The following is a 12,469-nucleotide window of genomic DNA, read 5'->3' on the forward strand; positions in this document are numbered from 1 at the left end:
ATCACTTAAACGGGCACTTACAGTTCTGTCATGTTTGTTTCTTATTTCAGTATTGTAACACATAAGCCTTGTTAAAAAAATGCCAATATGAAGCATCCAGATTTTCAAAACAGCATCAGTATGACGTAAGGAGAAAAAAAGAAGTCTGAACACCAGTATTCCCATTACCCTTGGATTCTCAGCTGGGAATACCTCTCCCCCAGTGTTAACCTACCATTACGTTACTTTCAAGCATTTCCAGCCCTGGAGTGCCATTGGCTTGCAGCAGGGTATGTACCACATCATCAAGTTTGTTCTCCTCCGCAGCAGGAATGCAATACCTGTAGTTTTGTCAGAGGAAAAGACAGAGATGTACTGTGAAATAAATAATGGTCCCCAGTAACGGGCAATTTAGACCAGGACATTGATTAAAAGGAAGAAATTAAGCACAGGCATTCCCACACAGTTCTGTTTTTTTGTGTTTTTTTTTCTTTTTTGCAAAACATGGAGGATTAATGGAAAGCTGTTTATTTAAATTCGGTCTGATGGTGTTCACTAGATGCTGAAGGACACAAAATCCCCAATCAGAGCAAATTCAATGCTCTATACAACCGGAGTAGAAAAATCAGCAATAGCATGATGCGCATCGTAATGGCACTGGAACACCTCATTATGAGCAGAAGTTTGCATCTCTTCAGCACCATTGTACGTGCTGTTTTATCACAAGTGATTATATTTATTACCTGTGTACGAACAATTTCTGTTCGTAACAATCAAGAAACCACAAATCAGACAAATTGGCAGCACACAAGATGGCTTAACAACACCTCTTTTCCTTTCTTACTAAACAAATCTCGCATTTTTTTCCCTTGCAATGAACGAAAGACCTGATTAAAAGCAGCCAAAACAGCAAGAGAAATTTAAAACCATGGGGTATATCGCAGAGTTGCACATCCTCCTGTGAAGCCAACAAACCAGCAGTCTTCTCTGTGCTCCCTTCACAGAAATGACAAAAAGGAACAAAGACAACTGAGGACTTTGCCTCACACATCTGGAGAACTGCTACTTTGTTGGATGCAGGGATGAAATACAGTGAGAGTTCACTGCTATTCTATGTCCCACTCCTGCTTGCACCCTGCTGGAAGGGTATTACTTGATGACCAGTGTGGAAATGCCTGTTCCTAAGACGTGGCACTTGGTGCCTGAGCACTACAAACTGTGCAGCACAACTTGGTTGGAAACACAATGAAAATCCCAGGGTTGCCATACTTGCCTTGAGTTTCTGCCTCGGTAGGGTTTATCTGCAACATTACTTTATTTGGATTTGTTATGCTCAGGCAAATAAAAAGCATCACCTAATTTATCAAGACTTATCAGAGTTCACTTATCATGTCCCAAAGGAATTTTACATGCAAGTTGTGTATCAAATACTTCACAGAACCTGTGCTGTCAACAGCACGTGCTGCAGAACAGCTGCACTTGTATAGAATATCAGTTACACTACAAAAGACGTTTTAATGGATATTAAAATATTTTAAATTTAAACTCAGAGTCAGAGTCAGAAAATATAGTGGGAACAGCCTACAGACTCAAGCCTGCAGTCCTTTAAACCATGGGCCCAGGAAAATGCATGGAAAGGATGTGTGAAAAGGTGGAGCAGCACTGAAATGCATGGTACTGACTCACTATCAGCAGGACTGAGGGAATTCAGATCCCTTCCAGCTACGGCATATTCTGCCATTTCATCCACTTGATATACCCATCAAAAATATGAAGTGAGGAGCCAAAATAGACCTCTGAGTGTCATGGCAGAACAAGATCATTTCTCTTTTCAATGTTTGCTCTTTAATGGGCTCTGAAGATAACTGACAATGCAGCCTGGCAGCCTCACAGAAGAATAGTTTTGACAAAGTAATGCTACTTCTTCTCTGGTCTGAGCTACTCCTGTTTATGACCCACGTTTCATCAAGGCAAGCATTCTTAAGTACATCTGAAACTGTCTGTATATAAGTTAACCCATCTATGATGGGTATGCAAATGGCTTCTTTGTTTTCTTCTTCTTGGCTTGGGAAAACAGAAGTAGTACCCTCCCCTAAAACTCTGGCCGGATGCATTCCAATCTTTTCAACTCCAAAACACTGCATTTTACAAGCACAGCATAAAGAATGACCTCAGAATTTAGTCCAGATATCTTGAATTTACAGTCATTAAAGCCTATACCTATGTCACAGAGGGAAACAGACACAGAGCAGGCATTAAAGGTGACTTGGCACACACTTAGCACACGAACAAAGAACGGCTGACACTGCCAGTGCCACTCCATGGGGAACTCCTGGATGCAAAGGCCTTTGCTGACTCCAGCAGGGCAGCACATGCACTCCAGGCCCTGCACATCTTCTCCTGCAACACTGCTCGATGAGCCAATGGCTCCCATTGTTCAGGGTTTCAGAGAACTGCTGAAACTGATGAAAAATTCTCATCTTTGGAGGGGTCAGCATTTTGGTAACTTTTACTCTCCATCTGATTGATTTTCTCTGGTCAAGAAATAGTTATATTCCTTATCTGTTCTCACTGATGATCCTCTTGAGTAATAACACTATTATCATTGGAATGTAACAGAAAGGTATGTGACATCCCAGCAGCACCTGCTTCCACTATTCTCTCCATCAGTTTGTAATCTAATTCATCATGATCTGAAGCAGTACACATGCACTGAATTCAGGAAGGATTCACCACGGAAGATAAACTGAAACTTTTCTTCCAAAAAAGGTTTTTGACACTTAGTTTATACTATAGTTTTCATTAAATCTGCAGTCACGAAGACTACACTCCTAGATGACTTTCATTCATGCAAAAGGTACTACACAAACTGCTGCTAACACCAGCTTACAGAGAGCCACCGTGGTGAGCACGCAAACAAACATGCTATAATACCTACCAAATGCAATCAGCACCAGTGTGTAAGTAGTCAATGTATGGAAGGTGATTTTGGTCTCGAGACCAGCATGAGGTAGAAAAGACCATGCCAATATTTAGCCAAGGAATTGTCACTCCTGAAACAGAGATTGAAAATGAGTTTTCAGCAACTGCAATTTCTAATTAAAGGAGTTTGAGGGTATTTCAGTTGAAATTCTTCTACCTGTGAGCTGTCTTCCTACCAGAGTGAATAATTTATTTAACAAAGTCAGCATTTTCCACTACTGCAATATCTGCCAGATGAATACAGTGCCCTTGAACATATTTTCTAAGAGCTGCAAAGTTTTATCCTTTAGTTTACTTACAAATATCCATAACGCAAGCTCAATGATCAAAGGAGATTGCTTCACATTGTCAAGTGTAGACATAACATGTAAACGTGAACCCTTTGTCCCCACTGGCATGGTCCAGGCTCAACATCTGTACAGGTGACTGGATTTTGCTGTCAGCTGATGTTTCTAATGGTACAGATGCAGCTGGAGCTCGTGACACTTGCAACAATTCATTTAAAAAAACTAGTGTGTGGCTTTACCCAACATTTGTCTAGGTTTGCACACAAAAAAGCTGTATGTCTTTCACCGCCCTGACACAAAACAAGAACACTGACGTACTGACAACAGTACACAGTGATATTGCAAGCACAACCAGTTCCTCCCAGGTATATGGTCTTAACTGTTCATTAATTCTTTATCTACACACCTGATTTCCACCCCACAAGCACCAACTGCTACTTACAACTGCATCTCTACCTGGGCAGCTGCTCAACAAAAGGACCGAAAAGATCAAGGCCTTGATGACTACGCTACCACATTCAGAGGGCACAAAGGACAAACACAGAAAAAGAGACCTGCTTACCAGGCACAGCACCAAGATGTCGCAGGATGGATCCTGTATTATTAGGAAGGACTGTGAGGTTCCACCCATGCCTGTTCAAGGGGACACAGAGAGAAACACACGTCAGCACCATGCCCCTGCTGCCAAACCAGCTCTGTGCCGCCCTGCAGGCTGCACGTTCCCACTTCTGGTCACACAAATGGGGCAGCTGGCACAGACTTGGTGACCTTACCTAGAAAATGGTTCAGATTTCCCCACAGGAAAGCCACTCCCATGGGTGTTGGTATCTACTTTTCCACAATGCACTGCTACATGGCTATCTTTCTGTTCCACTAACCGCCAATATTCTTGCTGTTGGGAGAGAAAGAGTTGATGGGTTTTGAATTCATTGAACCAAGTACTTCTCATAAAATGTAAGTCACCTCAATGAAACTCAACATGAAACACCACTTAGAAATAAGGACGAGAGGTAATGGCCTCAAGTTGTGCCAGAGTGAGTTCAGGTTGGATATTAGGGGAAATTTTATCTTGGAAAGAGAAGCATTGGTTAAGCATTGGAACAGGCTTTCCAGAGAAGTGGAGGAATCACCACCCCTAGAGGTATTCAAGAAACATGCAGATGTGGTACTGAGGGATGTGGTTTACTGGGCATGGTGGGGATGGATCGACAGTTGGACTAGATGAGCTTAGAGGTCTCTTCCAACCTTAATGATTCTGTGATCTGACTATTTAAAAGTATCAGTGGATTGTGAAGACAGAAATGAGACCCCCTTACTCCTGTGCTTCACTGCGAAATGTCTTAAAATGTCTTTCTCTGTTCATCAGCAACTTTATTAAAAACATTAAAAAAAATGAAGGGAAGAATCACTACCATGCCTACATAATAAATTACTTTTCTCCCACACTAAATTGTTAATGATACTGTCTAAATACCAATTACAAAGAACCCCTATGCACATCTCCACGCCAACAAAAACATTCACCACCCCTCGTGCTGGTCTCACCTCTACTTCAGCTACTGTAGGCTCCTTTGTGAAGCACATGTTCATGATGTTTCTTGCTGTTCGGTAGAAGGTTGTTAAAGAAACAGACCTACCCTGTGGAAAAACAAAGCAAAATTAAAAGAGAAAATAAAATCAGGTGTCTCCATCTCCCCTGACCTCACTCTTTTCCTTACATACTCAATCTCTAATCACAAAAGAGGAAAATATCTTCAGGAAGCATGTGATGTTTTCTTATTAGATTCCTCAAAGCTTAGAGAAATCTCATTATATAAAGTGACATTTAATCTCCCAAAGTAATATTGACAAACCAATCCTTTAGAAGACCAACTGAGCATTCACAGAAAGCCTCGTACACCGCTTCATCCAGCACAATGCTCTGTGTCTGAAAGCTACAGCAGATGGATGCGTGACCTCGCAGTCTACGACATGCTGCAAATGAAGCAGTACCCAGCCCTACCTGAATTTCAGACTCAGATCCAAAGGGCTGTGTGGCAATGCTCTTGACATACAGAGAAACGGACAAAAACAATTAAGAAAATTCACAGAAATGTTCAGCATTAAACCAGTACTGTCTGAGATAGAAGGGGTGGGGTCACAAAATGGTAGTTTACTGAGATTACAGTAATCATCTGAACACAAAAAACTAGGTATGCTCCATCCAGTAGAAGTGGCACAACTACAAGGAACCATTCATTACAAGGCTGAGAAAACTAAAATACAGTAAAATTGCCAAATGAGCGCATCTTTCTTGGCACCGCTGCAGGACGCCTGCTGCATGAGAAGAAGATATGCCTTGGTTTGCTGCTTGAGCTACATCTAACTTTCTGGGTACCTGCTCTTGTCCATCTGTAACAGCTGCAGCTCTGTAAGGCATCCTCTGCAGACACTGAAGGCGGGAGCACCGCAAGTGCCCAAGACTGAATTGGGAACAACTACCCAGCAGCCTATCTATCACTTTGCAAAGCTCCTACAGCTGTAACGCTGTCACTTTTTTAATTGATCGCAAAGCAATCAGCTGTAACAAAAGTTTATGAAATGCCCACGTCCTGGGGCCCTCCAATTCCCATAAACTTGGATGCTCGGTGATACAATAAGCAATTCCCTTCATCTTTTAATGCCCTCATGAATCAGTTACCGAGGCATCCCCTTAAAACAAAGGCTCTCATAAAATGCAGGGCCCACACCAACAGTCATCAAACTTGAGCATATACATCACAGCTCGCATGCTGACAAACGGTCTGCAGCAGCTTTCTCTCATCTTACAAAGAGAAGCAAGAATGAGGACTGATCTTCCAAGATTAAGCACATCCTTCCTTTGAGTTGCAGCAAGCAAGGAAAGAAAGAAAAATTCAACAGTTTAGCCCTTTAAAATTGCAGTTACCAATTTTCCCTCAATCAAAATGTGCTGTCTTGTTAGCCTCTCAGAAGCTGTGAAACAAATGTAACAGCTGAGGGTTTCTGTCTTTTTTTTTGTTTCTTACGTTAGGGATCTTACCAAAATTTTCTAATGATTATTCTGAAAATAATTTTAAATGCTCTAGTGGAGCATCTTGATCAGAACACGAAATTAGGCGCTAAGAAGTAAAGTTTCCTTTGAAATGCCCTCACAAAAAATGCTTCAACAGCTCAGCAGCTGCCCTGGGAACTTCAAGCTACTCAGCAGAGTCTCTGTTGCTGTGACAATATGACAGGCAATGGCTTAAGGGACTAAATTTCCTCTTCTGATTTTTTTTTTTCCTCATGGCCTCTATCAGCCTTGAGAATTAACCCAGGGCACCATCAGTAAGTCTGCATGGAGCACAGCACTCCCGGCCACGGTGTGGAAATGGGAGGAAAGGCAAAGAGAAGGATCCTACAGTGCTACAAACATTCAAGATGTTAGAGGGACTAGAAAAATGAGCAAGAAAATGAGATATCGCCACGGTTGCAGGTGGGAATGAGAAACCTATGCTAAGCAGAGGGTAAAGCTAGGTGAAGAGAGTTCAGCGTGGGGTTTCTGGGCCAGTTTCCTGCAAGTGCTGGTAAAACTTGCTTTGGTGATTTCTCCTGCTTGTCCATGCAACAGATCTGCTAAGAAGCCTTCAGGTCATCCTGTACAACAACCAGTGCTGTTTTCAGTCAGCTCCACTACGGATTTTTAAACTGTTTTCAGAGCTCACACTGGGGAAGAAGAGGATAGTGAAAATCTTGCAACAGACAGCCCTCTGATGACTGCAATTTACTTAGTGTACGTACACCAACAACACAGTATCACAGTTGAGTAGAAAAGCCATACATTAAGGGAGCAAAGAAAGCAAGCGCAGCAGCCCTCAACATACATTTAAAAAAAGCACAGCAGGCCTTATAGCCTGGAAAGGAGCAACACTGAAAATAATTTGGGAGTCCTGGCAGAAAATCAGCCAAACACAAAGGAGATTTACTCTAACCTTGACACACGATACAACGGTAACTGCTCCTGGAAGACTGCATGTCTCTTTCTAAAATCGTGTTCCAGCTCAAGCACATGCTGACTGCAAAAATCACTCTGCAAAACCCTAAATTTATGACCTCTCCCATATGGTCTGAGGTATAGACTTTATGGTATGAACTGGGCTACACCCATATGATTATCTAACACACTACTGACCTGGACGTTTGCAGCAGGGGGTGGCTTTGTTTTGTTTTAAAGCGAATTAGAAATGTACCATTACAATCCCATCATCTGCTGAAACTGTAACATGAGGATGTGTTCTGTTAAAGAAGACTTTCTCAGAAACATTAGTAGGAAAGTAGCACTCCCCTGTCCACACACACACGCACAGAAAAGGAAACCATAATTTCAAGTGAGAAAAAGGAGAATGGAGGATTAAAAAGCGTGTTCTGTAAAACTCTGTAACGTACTCTCCACCTAAATGCTTCAGCCAAGCACCACCTCGGCTTAAGTCTCCTCAAACACCCTAGTAACAAACAGTGCTCATTCCACAAGTCTTGTGAGTTACTCCATTGCATGATTTTCTTCTATTTATATTTCCCTCCACCATGCTGGAGGTGATTCATACAGCAGAGGCAGAAGAAGTTATATTGAACTTTTCACTTAACGTTATTAAGAACAGTATATTAAGCTCGGAAATGCCACTTCAGTATTCACAAATGCCGCTGTCATTAGATAAGCTTCTGTCCAATAAGAACATGGCAAAGAGCTTGCTTTTCAGAGGTAGAATTGAGGACAGAGTCCCCAGACAAAAGAATTTTTGGCTGATAAATCATAATAAGCTGCAAAGAAGCCTGTAGCAAGCTTTTAAAGCCCAAGTCATGAGCTCATGCAGTGTCTTAAACTGCTTAACGATAAGCCACTTCCGACTATATGGCTTCACTTACAGTGATGGAAGCAAGATTGGGGGAAGAACAACGTATTCCTTTACCGGGCACTGACACTGAATGCTATATATCTCCTCGAGTTTGGCTTAACAATTCAACACAACTCAAAACTGTACTGCAGGCTGCAGTGCCAAATACTGCTCAAGAGTCAGAGACTGCCAAATAAAATACAGCCAACGAGTCAGCATTCTTTTGTAAATGGGTGTACTTGACATGTGGAGGACTAAGCACTCATGTGACTGTTAGTGCTGAGCAAAATTTGGCATCAGAGATGAAAACAGTGTTTGCATTTCAATTTGCCCTTTCTAAATGTAGTGCATTGCCAGTGACGCTAGTTTTGATGTGGAGCACTACTACTACTACAAGAGACTCGCAAAGAAGCAAGATTGAGAAGGCAGAACATCGCTCTGAATGTCACTAGAAAATGAAAACAAAAATTGTGTCTGCAAGGATAATTGGACAGAGAGATTCAAGGAACCTCTCACAAGGAGACGGAGTGGGGAGCCTAGTGCAGCATGTCTTACAATGACAGTAACAGCCTCTAATTTTCAGACACGCCACAGGAGCCAGGCAGATGAGAACAAAGCTAACAGAGCAGCCCAAGGTGACAGCCCACCAGCTCCCCAACACCCAGGTGCGACCCAGACTGCAGCAAGGGCAGTTCTCCGCAGCCAAACCAGCAGAGCTCGCCTCGTTACCTTGTATATACACTTGTGTAAGTCACTAAGAACTCCCTCCTCCTCTTCCTCCTCGTCCTCCTTTGTGGTCTCCTTTTCCTGAGCGAAGAGCCGCCGCCTGCCCGTCTTCAGTGGGACGTCGACCTCTTTTAACTTGTTGCGGAAGCCATTTTTGTGAACCACGCCGTTGATGAGTCCGTTTTTGGGCTCAAACCGGGGCAAGGAATGGAACTTGTAGGCATTCTCCGAATGTCCCTCCAAAGGTCCTTTCCTCTTCTCCAAGATTTCTTTTTCCAGCAAGACCTCCTTCTCCAGTTTCTTGTGCTCCTCGGGGGAGAGGGAGTCATAGGAGAGCAAGTACTGGCAGTAGGCTTCCTGCAGCTTGGCCAGCCTGTCCTGTGCAGTTTTGGGGATGCGTAGCATGTCTGCCAGTTTGTTCCATTTCTTGAGGTCAGTCACTTGCTGCATCCCCCCCATCTCGTTGATCAGCTGGACAAAGCAGGCCAGATCGAGCTCGCAGCCTCCTGAGGTATGCATGCACGGAGCAGCAGAAGAGGGAAAGGGAAACACAGGAGCTGGTTAGGAAACCTGAAGGCCTCAAGCAACAAGCATTCCTGCCAGTGGCACAGAACCAGGCTGAGCACATACAAAATGTGCCACCCGTACAGCTCTGGTCACCTGGGCGCTGCAGCAGAATGCTCCCTGTCTTGTATGCGTCCCACTCAAGACAGGAACACACCACTTTTTTGGTAACTTGATTGATTTGGTGAATTATACAATTAGCAATAGCATCCCCTTCAGCTGAATTTACTCTTTCAACACCATCTCTTTTCAGAGTATCCCCAGCCATCAGCTGGCATGCGTCTTTCCTTTGTAACTGTGCACTGGTACAGGAGGCAAGAGTTATCCAACTCCTGAGCATCCACACTGCCACCCTCCCCAACTCATCTGCCACCAGTCCCACAGTTATTTCATACAGGGAAGAAGCAAAACAATTGTCAAGAAAGGAGCTGGCAATCAAAACAAGTATCTGTCCTTCCTGGAGATGAAACATCTGTTACCTGACATCTGTACAACTCTTTGAAGACAATGAGTATTTAAAGGAAGCACAATAACATCATCATCTTCACTACAGGTAGAAAAAAAACTCTTTTTTTTTTTTTTTAACAATGTTTTCATAAGAAGAGGGGAGGAGGAGGAGAAGGGCTGGTGCCTGCAAGAAAGCTGGCAACTGCTACTATGTAAAAAGTTCCAGATGCATTCTCCCACTTTGAGGCCATCCATATTTTATATTCCATTACGGTTTTGTATGTTTTAAGATGACTAGCACATTTCACACCCCAGTCAAAAAAATAAAAACAGAAGATTATACAAACTTCAGCATAAAAAAGCAGCCAAATGGATGACGAACAATAAAAGAAGCATCGTAAATACTCTCAAAGCACAGAAATGAATCACTGCAGAATTAAGAAGCTGGCCAAAGACAACCTACAATTCAACAGGACACCGCTGAATGGAAAAAAGAAAAAAATTAATATAATACAAAACTGGTGTTGGCATCGCTGTCACATTGTCTCTCCTTCCTGTTTTTTTTTTCTTTGACTGAGGTATAAAATCATTAGGCCGCAGCAGTTTCAAAGCACTTAGAAATGCTATTACAAAACAGAAGTGCAAGAAGCAGCATTATGGTAAATATGCCCTGTTGGATGCGCAGCTACAGCACCTTTAAGGTCCAGCTTTATCACTCTGCTTGCTTATGCAAGCAGTATTACTTTCTTCAAATCTCCCCATGCTGGATCTCAGTTGTCGATCCCAATTTTCAGCCTCCTTCATTCTTCTTCCTTCTGCCCTTCCCCCTCTTCCCACAGCTTGCACCAATCCCTCACGTCCAGATGACATCGGCTGCAGAGGTTGCGTGCTAGCAGTGCCCGCACAACACCGGTCAGGAAGGTGAGAAAAGGGGGAAGGGTTTCTGGCTGCAGACAGGACAAATGTGAAGGCTCTGAGGTGTACATGACAAAACTGGAGGCAGAGCCACAAGGTAGCTCGTTAATCTTGGTGATTTATTTATAAATTTACTATTTTTTAATAGCCACAACGTTTAAGTTCTTGAGGAAAGAATAGGTCAGCGTCGCTGGAAAAAAAATTTTAAAGGTTTTCTTTCTTTCCTCTTTAATCTTCCCTAAAAAGTAACACTCAAGCTGGCCTCTATTACAGAAAGTACTTTTTTTGGTCTAGTAATATATACATGCACAGTTCAAATACAGGGAAGATATAATTTAAGATGGCTTGTCATCCCAATCGATTCAGCCGAATACATAAAGTTGAGTAACATACTCCAAACTTGGAAAAAAGCATGTTTCAGGTTTCCTATGATGCGTGTTCTGCAGTGCAACAAATTGTGCACACCTAGTTGAAGGTCCTAGTTTCAACACTATTTACAGTGTATTTAAGAAACGCAATATTCTCCAGCATAATGGAATGATAGCTCATAATCACTCTGCAATATAAGAGCATAAGTATCACATCATTCAATCAAGTCTCATATATCTAGCAGATGCTCCACAGGGCCAGCTACAGCTCAGGTTTACAAAATGGTCTCAATTATAATTCCATTTATGCAGTCATAGCTTTTGGAAGCATTTATATCTCATGCTGATGTTTTCCAGGCCCGGCATTAGTGTGTTGTTTAAACTTTCCTTGAAAGGTTGAAGAGGGAAAAAAATAAAATAAAATAATAATAAAATAACGATAAATAAAATAAAGATAAAAAATAAAATAAAATAAAATAAAATAAAATAAAATAAAATAAAATAAAATAAAATAAAATAAAATAAAATAAAATAAAATAAAATAAAATAAAATAAAATAAAATAAAATAAAATAAAATAAAATAAAATAAAATAAAATAAAATAAAATAAAATAAAATAAAATAAAATAAAATAAAATAAAATGAGACCTGGCACATGTCATGCAAGAAGAATCTTTAAAATAAAGTCTCAGTTTCGCTACATTACGAATAATTCCCAATTGTTTGGTGAGCAAGCCTGTTAAAAAAATATTAAATCTTAAGGTATGTGTTTAATACCAAGCCCTAGCACTACACCAAGTTATTGGCAAAACTCCCATTTGCTTCTATGGAAATGTGATTTGACCCTGAAAGGGGGGGGGGAATACGTATGAATGACTACTTAAATAAGCGTACATTTATCATCACGGATGATTTTATATCTTCCCTGCCGGAGCCAACAATTTTCTAATCTTTGTACAGCGATGATCTCCAATTTCTTTACTTGATTTTGCTTTTAATTTTAAACCAAGATAGGTAGGAAATTACTGCAGAAAGGATATATAGGATGCAAATTTTATAAGAGATCTCTGTTTGCTCCAGTTATATAGTACCCAGCAGAATAGAAACCTTGCCTATTAATTAGGCTCTTAGGCTCTTAAATAATACAAATAATTAACAGTAATGCTATCCTAATGCCGAGTTAAGGTATTTCATTAAAAAGTTAACATTGTTCCAGGAGTGTTAATCGAGCTGTCTTGCACATTTTCTTCTCACTCTCGCCAATGTAAATTTAATTCATTACTCTTCTCTATTAGCATATAACCATTGCATACATTAGGCATACAAAATG

At 41.4% G+C, this 12,469-nt stretch overlaps 1 protein-coding gene across 2 annotated transcripts in view; it reads right to left on the reverse strand.

Moving 5' to 3' along the window:
• Nucleotides 1–12,469, reverse strand: part of JARID2 (jumonji and AT-rich interaction domain containing 2) — a 199,752-nt gene that overhangs the window by 12,817 nt on the left and 174,466 nt on the right. For both annotated transcript variants that reach the window (XM_065752299.1, XM_065752300.1), the window contains exons 8-13: nt 8,849–9,351; nt 4,794–4,886; nt 4,022–4,140; nt 3,811–3,881; nt 2,918–3,032; nt 215–320 (exon numbers count right to left, since the gene is read on the reverse strand). In XM_065752299.1, coding sequence (XP_065608371.1) covers nt 215–320; nt 2,918–3,032; nt 3,811–3,881; nt 4,022–4,140; nt 4,794–4,886; nt 8,849–9,351 — 1,007 coding nt within the window. The remainder of the gene's footprint in view (nt 1–214; nt 321–2,917; nt 3,033–3,810; nt 3,882–4,021; nt 4,141–4,793; nt 4,887–8,848; nt 9,352–12,469) is intronic.

This window comes from Cyrtonyx montezumae, unplaced genomic scaffold (genome assembly GCF_038088225.1).
Source record: "Cyrtonyx montezumae isolate F1298 unplaced genomic scaffold, pur_monq_1.0 scaffold_8, whole genome shotgun sequence".
NCBI lineage: Eukaryota > Metazoa > Chordata > Aves > Galliformes > Odontophoridae > Cyrtonyx > Cyrtonyx montezumae.